Source organism: Fusarium musae, chromosome 1 (assembly GCF_019915245.1).
Source record: "Fusarium musae strain F31 chromosome 1, whole genome shotgun sequence".
NCBI lineage: Eukaryota > Fungi > Ascomycota > Sordariomycetes > Hypocreales > Nectriaceae > Fusarium > Fusarium musae.
Window position 1 is genome coordinate 4,046,348 of NC_058387.1, and position 26,171 is coordinate 4,072,518.

Here is a 26,171-nt window from a genome sequence, read left to right on the forward strand (position 1 = left end):
CTTTCGAGGCCGTGGAATGGAAGGTTGTCGTTGGTTTCAACGCGTTGACCCTAGTGTGAGGAAGTTTTGGCGGGGTTGTTTACTTTGGTTACTTTACAGTGGGTATTTACTCTAATTAATGGGGTTCGGCTCATGGAGCTCTTGAGCCCCTCACGACACAGTCTGACGAAACATCCAAGTGACAGTTCAGCAGAAAGCATGCTAACAGGTTATGTCTGCTTGGATTATCAACTTGGCTTGTTCAAAAAATAAAACCAGTGACAGTTTAGGTATATAATTTACATGGAATTCAGACCGCTCATGCTGCATAGCCCATCGCCTCAGTTACGCCAAACCCGTGATGGTATTCTTAGAAGCTTCCATTTATCTACCTCCTATAGTGATCTGGTGGAGGCCTTTCGTACTCATGTGGTCTCAATCCTCCCCTCATCATATCTCTTGGATCAACTCGAGGATCTCCTCGCAGATCTCTTGTATCATGGCCGGGATAAACCGGTGCCCCTGGCGGAGGCTGAGGCGGCCCGCGCGAGTCGTAACTACTGATGGGCGTGTAGCTGCGGCCGGGGATCTCTCGAGGCGGGCCAGGGCCAGGAGTCGAAGCATAACGTGAGTATGGTTGCGGAGGTGGCACTGACTCTGGGCCACGTGACACTGTTGGTGGGTAGCGTCCTTGCATCTGATGCTGCTGCGGCGGCATGCCAGGCCCACTGGCAAAGTAAGGATTACGCCCATCGTCTCTCATGGACATATGGTGAGCTTGCTGAGGCGGAGGCTGTGAAGGTGGTTGTGATGGTGCCCAAGATGGCGCTGGGGTTTGAGGCTTGGACGAGGGATGTTGCGTAGGCCACGGTTGTTGCTGTTGCGGTTGCTGTTGCTGTTGCGGTTGCGGTAGGGGTTGAGCATTTGGTGGCTGTTGAGATGCCCATCCAGGCGGCTGCTGCATGCTGGAAGGAGGTTGCTGAGGCGGCGGCCATGAAGCCTCGCGGCCACCTTGAGGTACTTCTCGTGCCCGAGAGGCAGATGGATGAAGCGCATATTGCCCTCCTGGCGATCCGGCATGGGCTGGTTGACCTGTTGCAGCGTATGAAGTCGGATACCCCTGGTTCTGGTACTGAGGAGGTCCCGGGGGTCCAGGAGGTCCAGGAGGAGCATATCGGTGACCACTTTGTGGTGAGTTCGTTCGGCTATGGCTACTGGGTTGGTAAGGATTCTGTCTGTAGTAGTCCCTTTCTGCTGTTGCTTCTAGGGACACCCCAATAGACGCCCTCGAACTACCCATGTGCTGAGGCTGAGGGGAATCCGCATATGTTGGCTTGAGGGATGGCATTACTGGGGTTCCTCGGCCGTAAGGAGAGTATGACTCTGCCTCGCCCCGTCGTATCTGAGAAGGTGGTGCTGGGCCTGGGAGCGTACGGCCCATGGCCTGAGGTGGAGGAGTAGGTGATGGTCTGGTAGGAGTGCTAGTCACATCACTGACGCGTTTGGGCTGTGGAGGAGGATCGTCATTAAGCAGTGACATGATGTTGAGACCTCCCTTACGAGGCTCTGCTGGACGTGGCGTCGCTGCCGGTGGTTGAACTGGAGTACCAGATTGGGGTGTTACCGAGCCATATTGTTCGTGCATCGAACCAGATGACGGTCTATGTTGGAGAGCAGAAATGGGGCGACTGGATGGAGTGTTCATCTGAGGTGACCGAGCAGGAGTTTGCTCGCCCATTAGGTTTCGTACCGGCTGCACAGGGGCTTGTTGCTGCAAAGGAGGAGCATAAGATGGAGGACGTCCAGGCTCTTGCGGTGGCCTTGCCAGCGGCTGACCCCCAAGACTGCCTTGTTGGCGATGCCCAAACGGTTCGTAGCGATGCGGCTGTGGCGTCACTTCAGGCTCCTGCTTAACCCGTCTTTCCGACTGTCGCGCTATTTCAAGCTGCTCCTGTTCGAGCCGCTGTATTTCCATCTTTTGGCGTTCCAAATGAGCATTGTGTTCGATCATAGCTTCGCTCCGGGTAGGCTGTAGGGGCTGCGCGGCAGCCAGAGGCCGCTGTTCCCGTGATTCTGAACCAGGAGGTCTTGAGGTAGCCTTCTGCGGAAGAGGTACTCGGACACTTTGCTCACGGTCGCGTTCACGCTCTCGCTCGCGCTCTCGCTCGCGCTCGCCGTCAGGGAATCCGAATTGCCGTACAGGTGCTCTCAAAGGCCTTGGACCTGGGGACATAGTCTGAGTTACTGGCTGGGTAGTTGAATGTTGTCCAACAGGCATGGATTGCTGTTGAGGTTGAACAAGCGGCTGCTGCGTGATAGGCGCTTGGGCGATGGGGCTGCCGTACATGCCAAAAGGTTGAACACGAGGGGGTTGGACTGACGGCTCCATCTTGGGCTGCGACGTCTCTGCGTGCAGATCGATACCTGGGGCAACAGCCAACGGCCGAGAAGCTGCAGCTGAACTGTCATACCTCCGCCCTCGCCCTCCTGTTGATGGCTGTGGAGGATCGGGCAACTTGTCGCCTACAGCTCTCTTCCTGTCAGCTTCCTGGACAAGCACCTCCCACTCGGCCTTGCCCTGATCCTTTTGACGGACGAAGTAATTTTTCACCTATCGAGCTCATTAGTAGTGGACCTACGTGGAAGAGTTAGAACTTACCATGACGGCGGTCTTAGAGCCCATATGGGCTGCGATCCCTGTCCAATCCGAGCCGAACGAGCGCAGGAGGAGCGGGAAGTCATTAGATTCAGACACACTCCAGTAGCTAGAGGCCTGAGTAGGCGCCTTGCGCTCTGACGGCGGGTGGGCTAGGTTGAATGTAGCCATTGCAGGCTGAGGCGGTGGGTCAGGCCGAAGTGAAGGCGCTGCCATGACTTCGGAGATGGAGGATGGAGCAACTGACTGCTGTCGTTCGAGGGTTTGAATGGGTTGTTGTGGCTGCTGCTGCTGCTGCTGTACGGGGAAAGGGAGCTGCATACCAGCAGGGTGCTGCTCGAACTGACCTGGGTGACGATGGGATTCAGCGGTTGGGAGTGGAGTTGAAGGACCATCGGTATTGAGCGCTCTGGAGTTTGACCTCGATCGTCCCTTGCCAGGCCCAGGGGCTGCGGCCAACGTTTGGTTCGTCTTGGCTGCCTTGGGCTCCTTTTCCTTTGGGCCTCTTCGCCTCTTTCTTCCATCAACTTTTTCGGGATGGTCGACCTTCGCGGACCCGCCACGTCTACCCGGTGTCGCATTAGGTGTCGAGTTCTCTGTGTCAACTGGAGGCTGTTCGAAGCCCCATGTAGGCGCGGCCGCTCGTCGTGGTCGTCGCCTCTCGCCATTTTCTCCTGTGTCGTGGTTCTCTTCCGTTTCTCCATCTCCGTTGCCAAGTTCCGACACCAATGCACTAGATCGTTGCTTCGCTTTGCCCTTTCTGCGCCTCTTAGGCTGCTTCTTGAGTTTCTCCTTCAGATTAAGGTCCTTCTTGTTCATGTAGTAATACTGAATGCAAGAACCGAAATCACGATGTGGAATCGCTTCGGCAACCCGACCCCATTGCTTAGGTGCTTCCAAGTATCTTTTCTCAAACAAGGCGGCTTCTTCCTCGGTGAAGTTGTTAACTGGAGGCAAAACACGCCATGCTGATACCAGCCGGTCAACAGGCGTGAATCCGCTCTTATCGAGGTATTTGGTGTTGTCCTTCTCCTCCTGGTTCCAAATCATGTTCGGAATGGTGGCTTCCTTATCCGTGCGATACTTCTCCTGCTGCATTCGAAGTTCGCGCTCTTTCCTCTCCTCGTCCTCGCGCATTGATGCTTGCAAAACTCGTTCCAAGTCTCTTTCAGTTGCGAAACGTCGTCCACGACCACTTCCTTCATGTTTTGGTTCAGGCGTTACGGTGCCTGTAATTTCAATGCCTGTCGACACTGAGAACTTTCCACGACTTTTGACAGCCGCTGGGTCATTCGACATTGTAAAATCTAGGTACCGTTCGTAGTTGTCCTTATAGATCTTCCTGTCGTGGTCCTGTTCAGCTGACTTCTCCAAATGCATCTTGTCGAGGTGTTCGACCACAAACTCATCCAATGCAATGCTGGAGTCGAGGGTCTTTAAGAAAGTACTATCTTTATCCCAAGGCATGCAGCTGTAGTCAGGTAGACTATCGATTGGAGGCGTGGTCATATACTGTCGAACGGTATCGAGGTTCATAAAAGAATCATCTTCAGACTCAGTCTCGTCGTCGTCGACCTGTGACGGTGTACTAGGTGGTTTTGATGCCGTTTCCGTCGTTTGCAAAACCACATTCGGGCATACCACAGAAACAGGAGCACCTTCAACTGCGACCTGTCCATGCCCAAGAGCTTCAGCGTTCTCTGTTAGGTTCTCAGGGTGAAGTTTAGTAAAAGGTTCTGTAGTCTTCTCCGAAATAGCATTCTCTGGGTTTGCCGTAGTAGGCTCAAGGAGGGCTTCGGTTGGCTTAGCCACCGACGTTTGTGTAGGCTGTACACCATTCGTCTCTGCAGTTATGTCGATTGGCTTGTCCTTGTCAGACGTCTCCTTGTGAGAATCCTCAGACACCCCCAGAGGTGTTCGTTCCATCTTCTGAGGCTCAAGTGACTCTATAGGCGCAGTCTCACTTGCTATGGAAGGCACATCCGCGGCCTTCTTGTTGGAAGGAGGTGGCGGGCTATCGGGTGCGACTCGATCGGTCTCAGTAGGAGGCTCGTCGATATCCATAGCTCCTGACTTTGGTTCAAATTCAGGTGCAATAGACATCTCGGTATCCTCGTTCTCAGCCTTTGGTACAGGTTTTTCTGTATGATTTTCTTCCGTTTTTTCAGCAGGCTTTCCGAAAGTCTCTTCGATGGGTTGCTCGACAGGTTTCTCGGTACGTTGTTCGTCAGACTTCTCGATACGACTTTGACTGGGCGTTTTATCAAGACTCAGAGCGGCCTCTTCGTGGGAACTGTCATCAACCTTCCCACCAGCTGCCTTTGCAGCATGTTCGATGGGCCTTCCGATACTCTCCGGGTCACCTTGTGCCGTGGATTCTGGAGCGGGAGCAGCTTCAACAGGCTCCTCAGAACCCTTGACTTGAATTGAATGTTCAGTCTCAGGATCCAGCTCGGCCTGTACCTCCTGGTGCAGTTGCTTTGGTGGTTCGGAATCAACTTTGTCTGTGCTGTCAACCGCGTCGGCCATTTCTACATCTTCCTTTGCCTCCTCCATAGGTTTCGGGTCGTGTATCTTTTCAATGACGCGCTTATTCACTGCCTCTGGTAGCTTTTTTACCATTTTGAGCAGTCCCTCTCCTTCCCCGATTATCTTGACCATTGAGCCGTGAGACAGAGCTGCAAACCGTGCCATGACGTGAGTTGGCAACTTTGGTTTTTCCAGTTTGCTTAGTTCAGCCTCTGTCTTCCCAATCTCCATATCGAAATAGTCGGCCATATCATCGTCGTCGTCAGATTCAGAGTTCTGTTCCACAGGTGCTGGTTTCGGGGGAACTTCGAACCTCAAGGCTCTGATTATTGGTTGCGAACGCTTCCTTCGGGGCGCTTCCTTCGGAGCTCCTCTTGGGTCCCTTACGCGCATTTCTGACTCCTGGCCAAATTTAGGCATGTTCTCTATGGTCGGTGAAGGGCCGGATCGATAAGAATCCCGTCTGGAAGCATTAGTAGGTCGTGTGTCTCTATCCATCGATGTCCTTGCAGATTGAGACTCCCGTTCGGACTTGACGGTGATTTCTCCAGGTTCCGCGCTGTAATTAGTTCGCGCACGATTATCGTAATGTGGTTCCGACTTCGCATCGCTACTACGTGGCCGCCTTTCATCGTCGTGATAATGATCATACTGGGAGCTGCCGCGTCGTAAGGGTGGTCGTTGTTGCACAAAACTCGGTGACCTCATCAACTTGGGAGAGTCAGGCCCCTTCTTTAGATTGGGATTGATCCACTGCTTGCTAGAAGGCCTTGGTGGCGGTGGCTGCTGGGCTCTGGGACCAACTGGAATCGAGGGGCCATCATGCATCATGCCTTTCCCAAGACCGACTGACGGCATTGTTGGGTCGTGTCCAGCTGACGGGGGGCGATCATTGAAAGCGCGGGGGGCTGTCGGGGGGATTTTTGTTGCAGCGCTGGCTGAAACATATCCCTCTCCAACACTCAGTCCTCGATTAGGAACGGGTCCGAAAGCAGATGCAGAAGGTGCAGCAGGAGGCGGCGATACCTCTTTGCTGGAAAGTCCCGACTCGTGTCCGGCATTGGCACGAGCCTCTAATTTATTTCGGAACAGTTCGCGGTCGCGAGGGTCGCGATCGTCTCGAGTGTCTCGCCGGGTATCCGGGTCAGCATAGCGATCCATCCGGTCCATCCTGTCTCTGTCATCACGGTCCCTTGCCCAGCGACCCTCCTGAGACCGACTGCGTGGGTAGCGATCACCTCTATCATCCATATAAGGCCCTCTGCCGCGACCTCGCTCCGAAGACCAGTCACCTCTCCCACGACCTCGTCCTCGGTGGAAGCCCCCACCGCGAGGGTAGGGTGCCATGCCGAACTGGGGATCGGAGGAAGATGATCCTGCTGAGGGAGGACCTCCATCTCTTGAACCGCGTCGAGATCTATCGGCATCTACTCCCAAAGGGCCATCGCGGTCTCGGAAGTCTCTTGTTGGTGACCTTGCACGGCCGATAGGTGAGCGTCGTGATCTGAAATCTCTTGGCTCACGCCATTCCCTATCGCGCTCGCGATCCCGGTCGCGTTCGCGGCTTCGATCATCATGGTAACGGTCACGAAAATCGATGTCCCTATCTCGACCTCGATCTCGGCTGTCGTCTCTTGATGACCACCCACGACCGCGCCCTCGTCCACGACCACCGCGGAACTCTCCTCCAAATCCTCCGCCTCGAGGGCCACTAGGCGCATCGATCAAGGCTTTTGGTCCGCGAGGTGGTTCGCGTCGTAATGGGTCACCAAAATCACGTCCTGGCTGAAAACCGCCATTACCTGCTCGGGCGTCAGACGGTCGGCGTCTGTCTCCGTCGTTATACTGCGGAGTTCGGTCAAATCGGTCAGGCGAGCGGTCACGGGGTGATCTGGACCGTTCATAGCGTGAGTATCTTGAGGCCCTAGATGGATGAAGTCAGCATGAAGACGATCCCGCAGGGAATGAACGGCGTAAGGACCGATTCGTGCGGTGATAATCAGAGTCTCTCCTTCGCCGCATGACTGAAATTGAAGATTATGGGATGGGGCGATTGTTCGTACATTTCTCAAAGGCCGCGGGATGCCCCAAGGAAGTGGTGATTTATGGGCAGCCCATACACCCAGTTACGCAAAAGTCAAAATTGTGACTCCGAATATCGTGCGCCACGTAAAGCCTCGTAAGCTTAACACTGAGGAAATCGGCTTGTCGAGATTTATAAAACTTTCGCAGGCCTTGCGTCGCCGTGTTGTACCCAGATCGTTGACTTCGCGTCTCGGTTACCAAAAAACACCCTTAACCCGTCGAATAAATGGGGTATCAAATAAGAAAGTCAAACCAGACGTAGAACTTATTAGCGTTATTATATGCGATACCGTGTCCGAGGCAAGAAAATCGCGTTGAAATGAGGGTCGATATGCAAAGGCGACAGTACCTTTTGCGGAAGAGGGGATGGTCGGATGTAGGTTGAAGGTTTGAGGGTCAAAGTCAAGCCTCAGGCGTGCATTTGGATACTAGGGGCCTAAGCTTAAGCGACCCCATCCTGCAAATTGGAATGGACGCACTGTCGCGTGGCGTTTAGTGGTGGATGGAAGAGCTGCCTACTTAGGTAGGCTGCCTGCTCAGCGAATGTCCAGGGGCATTGACCCAGAATTGCCGTGAGACGCTAGGCCACAAATAGATCTGCCAGTCGGAGGGACACATGCACGCCCACTTCTTCTTGAAGCCCCGATGGACCCCGCCGTCTTTTTTCAATGTGGAGCCCGGAGCCGTGATTTTCTCACGGGAGAAATCATGAAGATAAGGTCAGAGTTACAACGTTATTAACGAATCATAGAATAAGGAAGAATCTTTAATGAGAAAAGCATATCTGGTGATACATCGCTATTGGGAAAACTCGTTTCGTTCTTAGATCTTTTACTCATCCTGGCGTTGTGTTCAACATTTGCTTTGTCCTCGATTGGCCATTAAATTCTGTGTTGTCCACACTACCTATTTTACCTAGAAACTTACGACTTCAAACCTCCGACTCACCACTTACATCAACATCTTGGGCACGAAATCAATGACAATGACTTCCAACTCCGATGCTCCGCCCTCGGCGGCCACAGAGGCTGTCTTGGTCAAGTCCGAGGAGATGCCTGCTGACGCTCAGAAGGTCGAGGAGTTGGACTTCAACAAGTTCAAAGGCCCAATCACTGCGGAAGATCTCTTCGAGGGCATGCGCCACATGGGCTTCCAAGCGTCTTCTATGTGTGAAGCCGTGAGGATCATCAATGATATGGTGCGTTCTGATTCAGAAACTCTATACTAGAGTTCTAATATGAAAGGCACACCACCTTGGCTAACGACTGTCAGCGTGCATGGAGAGACCCAGAGACGGGGGACAAGACCACAATTTTCTTGGGATATACTTCCAACCTCATCTCATCAGGCCTTCGTGGTGTCCTCCGTTGGCTTGTCGAGCATAACCACGTGTCATGTATCGTCACCACAGCTGGTGGCATCGAAGAGGATTTCATCAAGTGCCTTGGTGACACATATGTTGGTTCCTTCAGTACCCCTGGAGCCGAACTACGTCGCAAGGGTCTCAACCGCATTGGAAACCTCGTTGTTCCTAATGCGAACTACTGCGCCTTCGAAGACTGGGTCGTCCCCATTCTCGACAAGATGCTTGAGGAGCAGGAGGCTAGTAAAGGCACTGAGGAAGAGATCAACTGGACGCCATCAAAGGTAATTCATCGTCTAGGTCAGGAGATCAATGACGAGCGATCCGTCTATTACTGGGCATACAAGAACAATATTCCAGTGTTCTGCCCTGCCATCACTGACGGAAGCCTCGGCGACATGCTCTATTTCCATACTTATAAGACATCACCCCGCCAACTGAAGATCGATCTGGTTGAAGATATCCGACGTATCAACACCATTGCTGTCCGAGCCAAGCGGGCCGGTATGATCATTCTGGGTGGTGGTATCGTCAAGCACCACATTGCCAATGCATGTTTGATGCGCAATGGTGCTGAGTCGGCGGTTTACATCAACACGGCACAAGAATTTGATGGCAGTGATGCGGGTGCTAGACCAGATGAGGCGGTATCGTGGGGCAAAATCAAGATTGGGGCTGATAATGTGAAAGTGAGTCAACAAGTTTCTTCTACTCCTGCTAGCCACTGACCATTTCCAAGGTATACATGGAGGCAACAGCATGTTTTCCCTTTATTGTAGCAAACACTTTTGCGAAGGATGTTGGAAAGTCTGGCCAATAGAAAGCAAAGGTATAGAACGTAAAAGTGTGTTAAATAAAGTGTATTAGAGGTGCGGACAACATGTGATGACCCGCCATCGCAAAGACATAATTGATGAAACACCCAAAGTGCCCCAAAGAACCCCAAAGCTGACGCGAAAGCAACCGACTTAGAACACAATCAGGCCCCTAGTCGCTATTAATTTGGAAAGGCCCTAACGCCGAGTTCTCCTTTTGTGGGTGTAAATGCAAATCCGTGTGTGTGCTTACGTAGCTGCCTTCGTTTCTTCGTGGCCGTATCTAGGATTCACTGTCAACTCTAGCCTTTTTTGCTGGAGGCTCGTCGGTGTCGGGCATGTCTTGCCCCTGTTCCGAATCAGAGGCACTGGATGTCTTCTTAGCTAAATCTTGGGCCTGTTGGGCTTCTTGGGCAGCTCGTCGTTCGGCCCTTTCCTTCTCGATCTGACCGCGAGGTCGATATCGTCGTTTGTTTCTCTGTCGACGCTCTTCTTTGAGCCTGGCAACTTCTGCTTCTTCCTCCTGTTGGCGGTGGATCGCATCGAGGTCAAGAATCTCCCGTCCCATACTTTCGACGACCATCCGCCCCTCGTCTAGCGTAGGCCAAGGGTTGAGAACTCCTCCCTTTCTTGTCATCAGCCAGTCCACGACGTCGAAGCCATCAACGCTCCCATCCTCACGTTGAACAGACATACATCCTTCACGCCAGAGTGCGATCTCTTGGCGTGTAGGTCGCTCTCTTGGGCAAGGCGGGAAATGGTCGGGGAGGGAAGGAGTTTCCGAGCTTACGGGGCTTTCCTTGCCACTCTGCGAATCGTCGTCGCTGTCATGTCTTGCTGGCGATCGAATTTTCGGGATTGGAAGCAGACCCTTGGTATTGATCGTTGGAGAGATAGTTGATTCGCGCTCGTCATCGCAAGTGTCCTTAACTGAGGTGAGAGGGGTATCCTCTTGCACATACGGCTCTCGGGTATCATCAGACGAGTCGGGAGGAGAGTTCATCTCGGTGGGTGATGTCATAACATCTTCTACGGGTTCGATGGACAACTGAGGTCTAGGCACAGCCCGTGAACCTAATAGTAAGAGTTAGGTGAAGGCATTTAGAGATGCAGCATCAAAAAGCATCTTACGCACCAGGTCGAAGACCGAAGTCTCGTTGGACGGCATCTCGGCGAATACTCATGATATAGTGCTGTGTTTGGAAACACGGGCACGACGTTCTCCTGGACAGATCAAATGTTCACTGCGATCGGTGAGTGCTGGTGCGATCATAAGAGGCGGCGGAAGGCGAGGTGTGATGAACGCGAATGCTCTCGTAGTTTGAGAAAATGTGAGAGGAAGGAAAAGGCTTATGTTATTGATAGTAAGAGAAGTGATGTGACAGGAAAGTTCAAGAGTTTATGTGAATGAATCAGAATGCTTTCGGTACTAAAGGTAAAGTTGACGGCTTCCATTTTCTTATCACTGGCAGAAACTGCGAGTCTGCCTCTACGTCCCTACCGTAGGTACCAATCGCCTGAGCACCACTAAAGATCCAGACGTATTCAGAGAAGCCCTCAGGCTTCCCCGATACTCTGTTTAAACTGCTTCAAAGCAGAATTCCATTCAGCTATTCCGTCCGTATCCGCCCAAGTGGCAACCTTATCTATACCTTCAAGGTCATCCTTCATGTGATTTTCAGTCGTTGTTCCATCCAGAACCGTTACGCCTTCGAGCCCCAAGACCAAAGAATAGTATGCAGCTACCTCGGAAATTGCAGCCTTCTCTGCGACCAGCTTAACTGGCTTGGTAGCAGCGAGCCTGGGGTTGGCGCTGAAAGTCCAAAATGACTGGAAAGCAATACCTTGCTCTCGACAGTAGGATCTGAGATCTACCTCAAAGTTGGTGTCAGGGTAGAAGCGGTTCTGGACAACACTTGGTTTAACAGTGACAGCCTCGTTGATTGCTTTAAGGATTGGAATTGTCGTGTTAGAGATGCCTAGGTTGCGGATCTTGTGAGGCACAAATGTCTCTAGAGTCTTCCACGCAGTGATGGTTTCCTCGAGAGTTCGCAGGGGGCTATGCAAAAGCACGCTGTCAAAGTAAGGTTCCTCGCCTTCAAGGGTGAAGTAAGTCAAGGATGACTGAATAGATTGATGAATCTTATCCACAAGGGGTGCATCAAAATCATAGGGTGCATTTTCATCTTGATTCCCTGGAGGAGAGAACTTTGTTTGAAGCTGAGGACAGGTCAGTGCCGAGTTTGTTGATGTACATGGTGACAGAACCTACAAAGAGTCCTTCACGTTTAACAAGGCCCTCCTTGATAGCTCTTTGCACACCCTCCCCAACGCCCTTCTCATTATAATGCTTGGGTTGTCCTGCTGTATCGACTCCGCGAAAGCCGTGCTTGAGAGCTAAATAAACAAGATCTGCTGATCTGTCCTTTTTCCACGCTGTGCCATAGACCAGCTTTGGCATGGCAGTGGATGAGCCCTTGAGGGTGAGGTCTTTGGCTAGTTTGGCTGCCATGTTGAGAAGTACCACTGAAAAGAGAAGATAAAGTGGATTGACTATATAAGTACACGATTGGTTTGTTGGTGTTGGTAGAACACAGTACTTGGGAGAGACAGCGCTAGAGGGGTGTTTGAAATGTGAAGAGGTTGAGTTTGGAGATAGGTTAAGCTTGTGATTTTGGTTAATCATGCCACGGTGAGCCTCAAACAACCTGTACATGGCGTCAATTTCAACGGCCAACACCCATTACTAGGCAGCCAATCATTGACTGCAAACATTGAGGGTTCCCCGCGTATAGACATGCAGTTTTTGGCGGCCGCCTAACCAAGTCGATGCCTTTATAAGCAGTAAACTTGAAGTTGAGCGTGAGACAGCGCTGAATTATTCGAACACAATTGGAGAAAGTGTAGACTACGTTGAGTTGTACAGTAGATTCATGTTGATGCGGAAATTAAGCGGACATGACCAGATCATGTAAGTCAGTTTATTCCTACCTAGGAGGTAGGTAGTTGACGTCGATATTCTTGGTTTTCGACCCCCACATCAACGTGGGGTTGAGAAATCACAATCAATGGACGGTATCAAGTACAAATGTTCACGGTCGATAAGTCACGCCATCTAAATAAGCCGTGTTATATTAATCCGCGATCTCTTAAGATAGCTGTTGTTCAGAGGTCTTCCTAAAACTGTCTAGTATCGAACAACGGGCCGTGTCTCCGGATATGCCAAGTGAAATGCATCTCTCCACAACCCGCCCTGGACATAATTGGATTGGATTGGATCTTGCAATTGCCCCGCCATAGCTCTGAGGGGTCGAAGCTCATCAAGATAGGTAACGTCACTTGAGTTGTTGATTCTGAGAATACTTATCAACCTCCTCTTTTCAACATCTTGGTCCTTTGCGTGGCATATCAACTTCATCACTACTCCGTAATCAGCTGTAATTATGACTCCTTATACTGCTAAATGGGGCATCTTGGCTACCGGTGGCATCGCTGAGTGTGAGTTCAGCTCTGTAACACGATGAATAAGGCACTAAACTCCCATACAGGCTTCACTAAAGACATTCTTACAGACCCGGCCGCTCGCGATGTCAACGATGTACAGCATGAGATTGTCGCTGTTGCCTCATCCAGCTCCGTCGATCGCGCACGCGACTTTATCAAGAAGATTGACGGCCCCTCATCAGCGGCGGTCTACGGCTCCTACGCTGAGCTAGTCGCCGACCCAAGCGTTGACATCATCTATGTTGCTACACCTCACAGCCACCACTTCCAGAATGCTATGCTGGCCCTCGAAGCCGGCAAGAATGTTCTTTGTGAAAAGGCACTCACCGTTACTGCTGCACAGACCCAGAAGCTGTATGAGGTCGCCAAGTCCAAGAACCTCTTCTTTATGGAGGCTGTCTGGACACGATACTTCCCTCTCAGTATCAAGATTCGAGAGTTGATCCAGTCTGGTACCATTGGTACTGTTTATCGTACATTCGGTAAGAAGAATGCCTGTCGAGGTTATACGGTATAGCTGACCCTCCTGTAGCCGACCTCTCGTTCAACAAGAATACTGATAGCCAGGATCTTGACTTTCCTGATTCCAACCGCATGGTCAATCCTGATCTTGCAGGTGGTGCTTTACTCGATCTCGGCATCTACTCCTTGACCTGGGTCTTCCAATCTCTCTATCATGTCCAGCCCGAGACCGAAAAGGAGGCTCCAAAGGTTGTAGCCTCCATCAACAAGTATCGCACAGGTGCCGACGAGTCCACGAGTATCATCTGTCAGTTCCCTAAGCACAACTCTGTTGGTATTGCGACTACCTCACTGCGCATCGCTACCGACGTCGATGGTCTTTACACTGGTGGCCCCGCGATCCGTATTCAGGGCTCCAAGGGTGAAATCCAGGTTACTGGCCCTGCATTCCGGCCGACCGAGTACAAAGTGATCAAGTCGGACGCCAATGGCAAGGTGGAAGTAGTGAACTGCCCAATTCCTACAGATCCTAAGCGCAACAACTGGGGCCACGGTATGTTCTGGGAGGCGGATGAGTGTGCACGTTGCCTACGGGATGGTAAAAAGGAGAGTGCTTCGATGCCTTGGTCAGAGAGTATAGTCATCATGGAGGTCATGGACAGCGCACTCAAGCAGGGCGGCGTTTCCTACCCCGATCTCATCACCACTGATGTCTTCGACCCCAACAGTCCTCTCAATACTGGCAAAAAATGAAAATACGACGTGTGATGTTGGGCACGATACTAGAATTAATGATGAAATAAAAGCTCGAGGATATGCAGGGATTTTCACAGCATTGAACTGTACCAAGCACCTGCGTCAATGCATCGAATGGCATGTGAACTCTCACCACTTGCATAAAATGCGTACTACATGCATCGTCAGAGATCAGCGAATCCTGGCGCTACAGGCGGGTGCTTCAGATTAACGGTTCGTGTCTAAAGTGACATGACAGGGGAAGGCCATTGGGTTTCAAAAGTAATCACCAACATCTGACGAGTGTGTCTTGACCGGATGACAAGGAACAAAGCAAGAGAGGGAAATTGGCGCCTGGCGGGTTGATTCCACTCCATGTCGCTCGCATTGGCTCCTGGTGCAAATCCAAGGATGAACCATCCAAGCCAAGACACCAATTTACACGCTTCTCTGCTGAAGCACAAGTTCGAGACTCGAGTCTCAGCTTATGATGACGTGCAGTGTACCTTTCAAGCGAGCGGGAGCACCCATGCCCACAGCTCGCAGCCCCTGGCATGAACGGCTTATTATCAATCGTTAAAGATTATCCCAGCAGTGTATGCCCAACTTGGCACGGGAGAGGGGTGCAGAAGATGCCCGAAATGTGTTCCATAAGCAAGGCACGGACTTGTTGGTCCCTAATGACCGAGTGGCGGAGGATTCGCGTTGTGTGAATGGGGAGATGAGATGTGAAGACGAGTGATGGATGTGATGTGAGAGAGATGAGACTGTGGGGTCCACGATTTAAAGGCACTGTTGGAACAAGGTACTGACTGTACTTGTATCAAGAAGCTTTGACTTTGAGGCCTGGAGGCGGATCCGAGGTGTTCGTGACAAGGGGCCTCAAAATCTAACAGGGGATATGTGTAAGAGAGGGGTTTTCTACTCTGTACTTCATACGTAATTTAAGTCTAATCGCAACACTTCAATCCTTGACTGATGAAGCAACTGACTGCATTGTATGTTATAGTGTAAGAATCATCAACTTGGCACTCAGCCACCAATATACCGCACTCGCATGGGGCAATGGTTTGGTCTGGTCTCGCTACTGTACTAACCTGGCAAATTAATAGGCCAGGTACCTAGAGTTACTTGAATCATCAGAGACATTTATTAGTATGAGCCATTATTCATGACTGACGGCCGTTGTATAAGGTAGTAATGGGGTGAACATGTTCCTTCAAGCCACAGGATGAAGACGGAGCCCAAGACATCCATGACTCCACTAAATACTACTGTGTAGGTAGTTCCCTGAGGTCGTCGATTCGCAGACCACACCCACTAATTACCCCAGTTAGGTCCAGCCCAACACAACCCAGACCAGTGGAGGGCATCCACTCACTCACTCACTATTCGGATATTGAAGAAATTAGTTAGCATCACAAGAAACATAACCAACCAACTCAATCATAACTTCATCTCTCAACGCTCAGGCGCAACAACTTCACACCCCCTCCCTCCGTCCCTCCCTCCGTCCCTCTCTAGGTCATTTCAGATACAGTACAACCGAGAGACAAGGAAGATTATACCCCACAAGGCGCCCTGTAGAGAGAGAACCCGCACGTAACCTTTCATCGTCTTCCATCATGGCAAGTGCTTCATCGGCCACGCCGGCTGGAGATCAAGAGGACAGGCCACTCCAGCAACCCAGCTCTCAGACACAAACCAACCAGACATCGGCCCCCACAGAGTCAGAGTCCTTCTCACAGTCTGCAGCGGAAGAGGCGCCAGAGACGTACGAGGCCACCCACGTTCACGCAGTCTACGAAGCCATCGCACCGCACTTCTCAGCCACCCGCCATAAGCCTTGGCCTCGGGTTGCCAGCTTCTTGCTATCTCAACCGCCCGGCAGTCTCGGTCTCGATGTGGGATGCGGCAACGGCAAGTATCTACGTGTCAACCCGTCTGTCCACCTGCTTGGCTCCGACCGGAGTCCAGCTCTCGTCCAGCTCGCCCGGACTGAGCTGAGACGGCCTCGGGAAGACGGTGTCGAGCATGATCCTAGAGTATCTGATGTAGATGTGGCTGTCGCCGATGGCTTCGCACTTCCTTATCGCAAGGGAGCCGCTGACTTTGTTATCTGCATCGCTGTCGTGCACCATATGTCGACACGCGAGAGAAGACAAGCCGCCATTGCTGAGTTACTGACACTCGTAACTCCCAAAGCCGGCCGTGTGCTCGTCTATGTGTGGGCTCTAGAGCAGGCGTCGAGCCGTCGCGGGTGGGACGCGAGCAGTGACCAGGATCGCCTTGTGTCGTGGGTGATGCGGAAGCCAAAAGGTCAAGAACCCGGAGGCACGTTCCAGCGCTATTACCACCTGTACAAGGAGGGTGAGCTCGAGGAGGATGTCAAGGCGGCTGGGGGCATCGTTGTAGAGACCGGCTACGAGAAGGATAACTGGTGGGTGGTATGTAGTCGACCGTCGTGAGACCTCATCAACGGTAACTTGCGGCGCAAGGCAAGATCTTATAGGCTTTACGAAAAAGAAAGTCCCGGATACATTATGCGTTTGGTGACCAACCTTGAAAGGAATCTTTCACCGAATATTTACGCTGCATGTCTCGCTCTTGTCCAACCATGGAAGAGTACTTGGCCGTCTTCAAACTGGTAATATTCAAGGTATTGCTCAACTCGAGTAACAACGCTAACTGTACATTCCATCTATACTGAAAATTTCTCTATCACATCTTCATATGTGTCTATCAATGGGAAAGTGATACTAAACAGGGAAAATGCAAACGCTGTGTAACAAAACAACACTGTCTCTCTTTCAACTCCGGTTTCCTGAGATCATCCTTGACCTCACCCTTTCTGATGCTTCCATCGCTAGGTCCTCAAACAACCAGTATCCATTGCCATGCAGATGCCTCTGGCCAATGCAAATTGTAATACATGAACATAATAAAAAAGACAACTCAAAGAACCGAAATGAGAAGAAGAAAAAATACACCAATGGTCTCCCCAACAAGATTTTCTTTACATTAATAAGTCATGCCCACATTCCATCCTGTCCAATCCATCCCGTTCCGTCGTTAAAACCCATATGCTATTGTGTTCATCGGTATGCTCCAATCAGACCTGCCGGCAATAGATTGCCCATAAGTCAAAAAATGTTGTTCTGTTCCTGTCCGTGTAGTTATGCAATCCCATGCTCTTAACACCATCATAAAAGTCGTACATTCTTTACCGCACTCAATAACCCAATCGTTGTCGTCTTATGAGACAAGATGCAAGACAAATGCCCGGAAGGACTCAAGAGTCACTCATCAAGCGCTCATATAGTACAGCTGCTTCAGGCATGGCAGGCTATGTGATTCGGCGCCGCTGGTTCGCCTCGTGCGGATATTCATCTGGAGAAGCTCTTCGTTTGGTCCCGGCCGATTCCATCGAGTAACTGGCGAGTGTTGAATACAGAGGGCCCTGACCTACCCCGGTTATATGTCCCATATTAGGCACTGCAGCAGGTGCACTATAGGGGCTGACTCCTCCAGTAAGTTCAGCGACCCCAGGAAGCATACCAGCTGTTCGAGGTGGTGGCTGGTTCTGGATCGGTGCCAAACCTGGCCCTGGCACATACTGAGCTTCAGCAGGATCTGGAACCATGGACAAAGGAGGCGGCGGAGGAATCGATTCTCGGCGGGGAACCATAGTTCGGCTACTAGCAGTCATTGGTGGAGGTCTGTTGTACACAATTCGAGGCGACGGTACTCCAAGATCGCGAGGCATGCTGACTTGGGGCTGCGAGTGGATGTGGCTGCGTGAGGGGGAGCTCCTGTGACTGTTGTTTCCCTCGACATTGACTGCAGCTAGAGAGAAAGGGATAACGCCTGCACGTCTAGCCATATCTGCCTCACCAAGCTGCCAATGCATGGCCTCTGCTGCTCGCCAGGGCACCGCCATCTCTTCTGCAACTTTTGCCCACATTTCTGGTTTGAACCTGAAGTCCTGTCAGTATGTTTTCTTAAAGACCAATGGCTTATACCAGCCCCTTACCTCTCGTAAAGTCTGGCAAGTTTATTCTTGCGCTCCTCATCCCATTCACTTCGTCTTTCGAGGTAGTTCTGGTAGTGTAGGCGGCAGCTGATGGCACTCCGACCAGGCAGGCGCTTTGAGATATCCTCCCACTTCATGTTACGCCCTCGAAGCTCGATGATAAGGGCATCTTCCTCTGGTGACCACTTGCTCTGCTTCTTCACGGGTGGCTGATCTGTAGCATGGGGGTGCATGCCGCGTCTTCCAGACATCTGTGTCGAAGCTACCTGCGGTGATGGCGCCACATGCGCAACAGGCCGTGGTGGAGCTGGCGATGCCTTGGGAGGAAATGGTTGATAAGTGGGAGCTGGAACAGGCTGGGTCTGATGAAGCGGCGAGGCGGGAGGCTCATGAGATCCGGATGCCTTCAGAAGAGCAGCAAAGTCTAACGCGACAGTCTGACCATCCAGTCTTCCCGCGTATGGACCGTTAGCATATGAGCGAGGCGTGCGCCCCCGCTCGAGACGGTCTTCTACACCCACGATGGATGGCGGTAACTCTGCCCGCAAGAGGCAGAGTGGAGACTGGCTCTTGAGTTGGGCCAGCTCGGCGACTTTCTCTGGCCGTGTTGGTGAAGTAATGTCTGTTGCAGCGGCTCCGAGAAGCTTGGTGCTGCTTAAAAGCGTTGTATATCGGGGGGTCACGAAACCCCTATGTTTCTTTCCACTGTACAGATGGTTGAATCGGCTGTAGGTGCTTGAACTATGTTCGTGAGATCGAGGTGAGGTAATTAGTTTGCTCTTGAAACCTCCGGGAATGAAGTCACTTGCGTTGCTGTCGCCCTTAGTGTCTATAAGACTTGGAGTGTAGTAATGGAGGCCTTCTCGTATTGACTGATGCGTAGTGGTGGGCAGCTGGGTTAGGTATCGACACAGTTGGGCTCTGTCAGGTACCGGGTTGCCACAAAGATGCAAAAGGAGAAAGAACTGTCTCGGGAGGCAACAGTGATGGTTGTTCAGATCACAAAGCGTGGCTCCAAGGAGTTGATGGGCAGATGGCAATGTGATTGGTGATGTCCAGGGTTCTCTCCAGCCAATGGATTCAAATAGGATGATATGGTGAGGCAGAGCAAGTCGTGGGGCGCCAATCGAGGTAAATGAGGCCAAGGTAAGGCTTGTTATCCCAGAAGCTGTAATCGAAAGCCGTGGGGAGAGTAGAGAATAGATGAGATGGCAATAGGTAGGAGGCAAAAAGAAGATCTTCGAGAGTCATTCACTTTGAGTAAGAGAAAACTCGGTCAGATCTTCCACTGGGCCCCTACTAACTTAGTATAACCTCCAGGAGATGTTACTTATGCGCAGGATATGGACCCACGTTACGGACCGCCTTGCTTCTTCCTGTTCCTATTCTTGTGTTGTTAGTCTTGACCGAGGTCCAGGCAGTAGAACTGGAGGTGGATGAGAGCCCAAGCTGAATAAGGCCAAGAAGTGGACTCTGGAAGAATCGAAAAAGAAAAGAAAGTTGAGCCCGGAGAATATTATTAGACTCAAGGTCCAAAAGAACTTGTCGGGTCGAAAAGAGGCGACACAGCAACAACGTAACGGTGTGGGGAGAGGAAGATGCAGTGAGGAAATCAGGGTCTGATTGCATCTCCGCGAAACGGTGAACAAGGCGCGCCTTAGCAGGAAGCCTGACCTATAATGCACCTGTGTGACGAAGAAATCCATCAAGAAGCACGAGCTTGAACGAACAGGATGGTCTAGGAGCAGGCATCGAGGAACATGGGGAGGGGGTGTCGGCAGCAATATCGCGATGACAGGGGTATCTGAAGGCGTGTCTATCGACGAATATGAAGAAGTAAGGTGAGTGGAGTCGATGCGTTTGGTAGTAAGGCAGAGGACATTAACGGGCCGGGGATAAACGTTGGAGAAGCATCGCACGGCTGGCTATGCGGTTGGTATTAGTCGTTGGGTGTTGCTTCTGCGCTTCCAATGTCTCCATCTTTTCCAATAGATACCCAGACGAGGAGGGCCTAGTGTGGGAACATGGAAAATGACACTGAGAAAGGATGAAGCAGAAAAAGAAAATACAGGTTGAGTTAATACAATGCAGAGCGCACCATGCTCAATGAGCTGGCCCAATACGGAGCTGCAAAGTGAGGGTATTCTGAGTTCGGTCTTGATCAAGTCGACTGTCTTCCTTCCGACCAACCCACTGTTACGACAAAAGCCATAACAACATTGTTTGCCATGCCATGCGATTCCATGCCACTATGGCCTCAGCATCACTGTCGGGACAGCCATCCGCAATGGCCAAACCGATCTGGCACCTGTCATGGTTGAGGCCGGGGTTGTAGCTCAACACCATCTTTTGCTGCGCGGATGAACTGCTGTATAACGGCGCACACCGCAACGCTCTTGTCTCTCTCACTCATCGCCTTGCACAGCCGCGGCCTTGTCTGGCTGGTCCTGTTTTGTCATGACTGACTTGCCTTGCCTTGGCTGAGAGGGGCGTTGGCGTCTAATCTTCGTCTCCAGCTTTGAGGCTAGGTGCGCCGGCTGCACACCTCCCCCTGGCTCTACACCCAACTCATCATGGACTCCCCTCTGGTCCACGTTGCTGCGATCTTCGCATGGGGGAGTTGCCGGGTCCGGTTTTCTTTGTTCGTCTTTGAGTTGACAAGGGTAGTGAACGCCAGATGTCTAGCACTCAAGGTCAAGAAATGCCACGAAGCTCTGCATAAAATGTCATCGGTAAGAACTACGGATGCCAAGAGATCCATCGTTTCGGTCAGAGTGATTCAAAACTATACGCCAGACTGGCCCGCCTACAGAAATTTAGTTCCCTTAAAGAACATGAGGCCCTCTGTGTTTTAAGCCACCTGTTTGGGTATGTCTTATGTCCAAGTCTCTGATGCTGTAAGCACGCATGTGAAGGGAGGCCCAAGTTTTGGAACTTGAAATCTTGGGCATGGATGTCTTGAATTCTGTCGTTGAGGCATAAACCCCCAGACCCCGTTCTCTCGCATATCGGGCTCCCGAAAGCCAAACAAGATGCTAACGACATGTGAGTCGAGACACCACAAAAGACCATTGAATTGACGCCTCAACCGGTATGTCCACTGGCAGTCAAGGGTTCGGAGGAACCACCTAACTAGTTCGAGACAACTGGCTCAGTCAATCACATCGCGGCATTCCGCGACTGTCATCATGCCAGGGTAACCCTCGTAAGGCTTGATTAGGCTTGGCCCCAGTTCGCTGTACAGTATCCGTAGAGGTTGGACAATACTTGACTCGAAGCTTACGATAAGTAGACTGGAACGTGAGGGTTCAGATTTGAACAAACTATACTCGAAGCACCACCGAGGATAGAACGAGGTTCGACTTTCCTCTGCTTGCCTGCGAGAACTGCATGGTTGTGTCTCTTGGGCGAACTATGGTTGGGTATCAAAATCAAGTGGCGAATTGCCTATTGAAGTGTGACAGCTTCACATATCCTCTATCAAACCTCCTAGAGTTGATGAATAATTCAAAATGTTGATAATGACGAAGTAGGCGTCAAGTAATCTACAAACCTCCGTGGGTGCTGGACATTGCGGTACCAGAACAAGATGCCAGCCTCACCCATGTATCACAGCCTGCCCAGTTCAGCACGCTCAGCCAGGCTACCAGGCAGCCAGGCAAGCCTAGGCGCCAACAGCCAACCATCCAGCGTCAGCTTCAGCGTCAGCGCGCACTGCGTAGTGGTTGATGGGGTATGATCGTCCGCAGGGAGCTGAATGCTAGGATCGAGTCCCTAGAGTCTGAACTGTTTGAGAAGAGGTCTGCGCTTGTGCTAATTAAAAAGTGTAGTGGAGATGATGCCAAAATGGAAGCTCGTCATGTTTGCGGCTGCGCTCGGCTCCCTGTACTTCCGTACTACCTTAGTAATTTCACAACGAATTGACTCCTACCTATGGAACTGTTGAAATAGGTATGTATCTTCCTTTGTATTGGAATATGAGCAACGAATTGCAGACATCACATATTAACTGCCATATTGAGTTAGCACTATTTTTTCTGTTTCCCTGGGTAAGGTACCTAGGCCTCTGACCATTGAGGTTTCCGATGTTGGTCCTTTCCATTTCTTCTGACCGCATTTGTACCTTCCTTGTTACAGGACGGGAAGGCACTAGCCGGCGGCTCTTTAGATCAACATGGAGGTCGTCCATCCAACAAGAGGACTTCATCGTTCGTTTCATACCTTTTGGTTAAAAAAATGCCTGAATATTACAAGTGGCCAAACTCGCCCAACGCACGTTTCAGCGGTGATCCTTTTAGGGCATCATCCACAAACCTCTTCTGCTCTGAAGGAGATGACGCGAATACCGTTGCGGTTAGAAGAGAAACAAACCCAGATTCCAGAGTGAGTTGACATCTGCCAAACCCCTTGCAAGTCTAACTAACACCAAGTCATGACTGGCAGCTCAGCCCAGCATAATTCGGCCACACCTTCTTTCATCACCGACTCAAGCTTTGCCTCAGTTGGATAATAGCTCAAGCTTCAAGCACGAGCCTAACGACTGTCTGTGCGTTGCTCCCGCACCAGACACAAGCGCTTTCAATACATACACGGATGAGCGTTGGTCCAAACACGCCACCTGAGCATTTGATCTCGCACGACTGAGCTCTTTGTCCAAGATTCCTCTGGTTGTACTGGCGTTTGTTCAAATGCTGCTAGTTAGTACCTAGGCCGATATACAAATCGAGGCCCGGCCCGAGCTAGGTATTGATATGGCCAGCCGAAACATTCGGCTATGCAATTGGTGGAGCACGTTCCACGGTTGCATCTGAAGACTTGAGGCTGGTTGTTGGATGTCTGTTACCAGCCACAAGGTTTTCTGTCAGAGTCAACCACAAACCTTTTGATTCTTTTTCACGATGCTCCATCCCGTCTTTCTTCACGGGTCATCGCTTGCTCCACGTAGCTTCCGCTAACAAATGACCGCCGGGAATATCCTGGGAAGTGGTGATTTATGACGGTGAACTGGCGGTCAGTAAAGAAGGTTCAAGGAAAGAGGCTTGTCTAGAGGGTGCGACACGGCCAAATACATACCTACCCGGTTCATTGTTGGGGGTTGATACATGTTGCCAACTTACGCTGATATCGATACTGGGCAGCTAAGAACCAATTTATCGTTGGGTTCAAGGGCTACGCCTTAGTACTTACGAGTCGCTGAGCACACATCATGCGACCATGTTCTTCATGCACGTTGTTGTGTCCAGGCACCAGATGATGGGTTGAAGTCTGAGGATGCATGCATGCGCGCAAGGTGAACAGGCAATTTGGGCATTGGATGCTAGCAACAATGCCTAAGCGATGGATGAAACGACTTTTTTTGCATGGCAGGCAAGCTAGATTGTTGGAGCATTCGATCCTTTTCCGAAGTTGCGTAGCTCCGGACATTCAAATGGCTAGTTGACACTTGATCAATCACGAGCACAATGGCGCCCACATCAGCTCCATTAATATGAGAATGCGCCGTTGAAAACTGGCATGCATTTCCACTTGGAGTCACCAATCTGAAGTGGGGGAGTTGGGCGATGTTAGGATGGCGTTACACGAAAACCGTTGTTAGTGTGGTCTACATGATGTAACAACCATCCTCATCGTCACCAACGACAAGAATCATTCCTGCTATGCCCGATGGGCTGAGTGTTGCGATCTTGCAAGTCATCATAGGTCCTCGTCCTATAGTAAGGCTTAGATTTCGAGCCCTTCTGAGAGTGCCACGTTGTGTCCCTCGAGCAGCCAGATAACTTCTAGCAAGGAGGGGTTTCCACCTCGATGGACGTCGTGAACTTGTGACCGCCACAAGGCCTCCACCTCGATGAAGAATTTTTTTTTCCTTTCTTGCTTCCATCTGCAGGCGATTACAATATCATGCTGTCTCCATTGGGCTAAACTGTCGTTACTCTACACTCAAATCACCGCTGCCAACTCTTTGATATGTTCTTAAGCTACAAGGATGGTGTGGGGACAAGAACTAGATCTACAATCCAGGATCTTGAGAGGGCATGCTATGTAGATGCCAACCATTTCTCAGCATTAGGAAAAACGAAGCAATTGGGTTCGTGTTCTTCCTACAAGCGACTGGATATGACGATGACTGGCATGGAGTTCCAGTGTCTGAAACACAACCGAGCCAGGATATCGCCTGATTGGGACAGGTCCTTATAGCAAAGTCAATGATAGAGCTAGGTACAGTCGGGCAGCTGATCTATTTCATATTGCTGTCGATGCCCGAACAAAGCAAATCTGTTCCGAATCAACCTTGATTATCCTCCTCTCCATTCAATCTTCCGCGGTCTTCCATCGGAGTGAAGAGCCTTTGGAAAGAAAGAGGAAAATATTGGTATTTGGTGGAGGTCCAGCCGCGCTACTTTCCCCAATTTCTTCCATACACATTTGGAGAGTGATAGATGTGGCATTGCGGGTGCCGTTCGAACAGGCCCTGAAGCCCACTTCCTACGGCGAACCAAGGCCGAGCCCTATGTCAAGTGAGCTGCGGCGCATGTGTATGTCGTTCCTTCAGCCATTAACCAGCTCGTCGGTGGGCTAGCTTACTGCCAAGGCTGGGATGACTGGATGTCTGGAAGGGTCTCTCTCACAGCACGCTGCTAGTGTTCCTGCGGGTACTGGACACGGAAACGGAGTCGGTAAACAGATCCACGAACGGGGATATCCTGGATCTTAGATTCGTCTAGTTTGCCCACTAGATTGCTAAAGTCTGAGACCGATGAAGGCAGAATAATAGGCTAACTAGGTTTGTCTGTGCCTGACGTATCGAGCACACGATTATGGAAGAATGCGACGAGGACAAGTTGAACAATACCCACGTCCTCTGCGCGCGTCATTTGCTTAGCTTGACTAACAAAATCGAGGGTGCAGAGATTCAATGATTGGATAACCGACCTAGCTGATGATGGACATAATAGACATACGAAATTTGCTACAACATGCACACTCCTCGGTGGACAAACAAGAAGATTGACAATATTCGATGACTATAATAGGTACCAGACAAGTCAAGATTGTTTCAAGATGTATCTTGAGTTGGAAACAGAGCCAGGCGCCAGGCCAAATACAGTGAACATTTCCTGTAGAAGTCATGTCTTCTAAATCAACCCCACTCCAACAACTAACATGATTGTTGTGTTTTTTTTAGCGGTGAGCCGCCCGTCACATACCATAGATATACTCAAATTTCGAGATCAAGCCTTGAGCAAGGTCTGTCCTTGAAGTCAGAAAGCCGCTCAGACTACACCAAGCCTAAGACCTGAACAGAGTGTGCATGAGTGGACTTGATAAACTCACTTCACCAGCCCTTGGGGCATATTAGCTTACCGTCTGGACACTTTTAAGTGCGATTAGCTACTTGTTTAGTTTGCATGTACTCATATTACCATGCCGTCTTGGAGGGACACCAACAGAGGTCTCTCGTAACAATGTCCGGACCGGTTCGGATAGGGCAAACTGGCAACTGGGCGACGAAATCGAGAGTGTTGCAAAATACTTGCAGGAGCAAGAATCCCGATTTGGCCAGTAGGTCAATGAGGCTTCGCTGCGAACCCTTGGTGGGTGGTATGTGACGTGTCATGAGGGGCATGCAATAGACGTCAGGGTCAAGCGTTTCATCCCGCCAAACCCCCCAGCTGTTTGTCACGGCTTCTTGCATACAAAGTCTGGCACAAATCAGATCCTAGCGCATACCGTGGAGTAAGTCGTCCCAGTACAGGTAAGCTTGTAGCCGTTTGCTCTAGCGAGGCACTGTCAGCCCTATACTGTGGTTCTTGTTAGTGAAAGGTCTGATATACCTACAAGACGGCATGGTTGGTAAGTGAAGAAGCGTATGGATATATAGTCTGGCTCACCTATAGATGTATGCTTAAACATGGAAAATTGCAGGAAGCCGAAATGGCCATGAGCTTCGCGCTCAGACCTCGATTGCAGCGAATGAGCATTATTCCGGGGTTGTTGGGGCGCAGCAAG

At 51.0% G+C, this 26,171-nt stretch overlaps 7 protein-coding genes across 7 annotated transcripts; 3 read left to right on the top strand and 4 right to left on the bottom strand.

Annotated features, from left to right (window-relative positions):
* Positions 1-367: 367 nt before the first annotated feature.
* J7337_001219 (uncharacterized protein) lies at positions 368-7,068 on the bottom strand (the record flags this gene model as incomplete). The annotated part of the gene is given in 3 exon segments (XM_044818962.1): positions 368-2,590; positions 2,639-6,949; positions 6,967-7,068. 3 exon segments carry the CDS (start codon positions 7,066-7,068, stop codon positions 368-370), a joined length of 6,636 nt encoding a protein of 2,211 aa, XP_044686664.1.
* Positions 7,069-8,234: 1,166 nt separating this feature from the next.
* On the top strand, positions 8,235-9,432 carry DYS1 (Deoxyhypusine synthase; the record flags this gene model as incomplete). Its single annotated transcript, XM_044818963.1, has 3 exons — positions 8,235-8,447; positions 8,522-9,301; positions 9,352-9,432. 3 exons carry the CDS (start codon positions 8,235-8,237, stop codon positions 9,430-9,432), a joined length of 1,074 nt encoding a protein of 357 aa, XP_044686665.1.
* A 278-nt stretch (positions 9,433-9,710) lies between these two features.
* Positions 9,711-10,611, bottom strand: J7337_001221 (uncharacterized protein; the record flags this gene model as incomplete). The annotated part of the gene is made up of 2 exons (XM_044818964.1): positions 9,711-10,501; positions 10,563-10,611. The coding sequence occupies 2 exons, from the start codon at positions 10,609-10,611 to the stop codon at positions 9,711-9,713; spliced, it is 840 nt and encodes a 279-aa protein (XP_044686666.1).
* Positions 10,612-10,984: 373 nt separating this feature from the next.
* J7337_001222 (uncharacterized protein) lies at positions 10,985-11,939 on the bottom strand (the record flags this gene model as incomplete). Its single annotated transcript, XM_044818965.1, has 2 exons — positions 10,985-11,647; positions 11,700-11,939. 2 exons carry the CDS (start codon positions 11,937-11,939, stop codon positions 10,985-10,987), a joined length of 903 nt encoding a protein of 300 aa, XP_044686667.1.
* Positions 11,940-12,870: 931 nt separating this feature from the next.
* Positions 12,871-14,146, top strand: XYD1 (D-xylose 1-dehydrogenase (NADP(+)); the record flags this gene model as incomplete). Its single annotated transcript, XM_044818966.1, has 3 exons — positions 12,871-12,925; positions 12,976-13,413; positions 13,464-14,146. The coding sequence occupies 3 exons, from the start codon at positions 12,871-12,873 to the stop codon at positions 14,144-14,146; spliced, it is 1,176 nt and encodes a 391-aa protein (XP_044686668.1).
* A 1,607-nt stretch (positions 14,147-15,753) lies between these two features.
* J7337_001224 (uncharacterized protein) lies at positions 15,754-16,596 on the top strand (the record flags this gene model as incomplete). The annotated part of the gene is made up of 1 exon (XM_044818967.1): positions 15,754-16,596. The coding sequence occupies one exon, from the start codon at positions 15,754-15,756 to the stop codon at positions 16,594-16,596; it is 843 nt and encodes a 280-aa protein (XP_044686669.1).
* An 878-nt stretch (positions 16,597-17,474) lies between these two features.
* Positions 17,475-18,412, bottom strand: J7337_001225 (uncharacterized protein; the record flags this gene model as incomplete). The annotated part of the gene is made up of 2 exons (XM_044818968.1): positions 17,475-18,105; positions 18,162-18,412. The coding sequence occupies 2 exons, from the start codon at positions 18,410-18,412 to the stop codon at positions 17,475-17,477; spliced, it is 882 nt and encodes a 293-aa protein (XP_044686670.1).
* Positions 18,413-26,171: the final 7,759 nt, after the last annotated feature.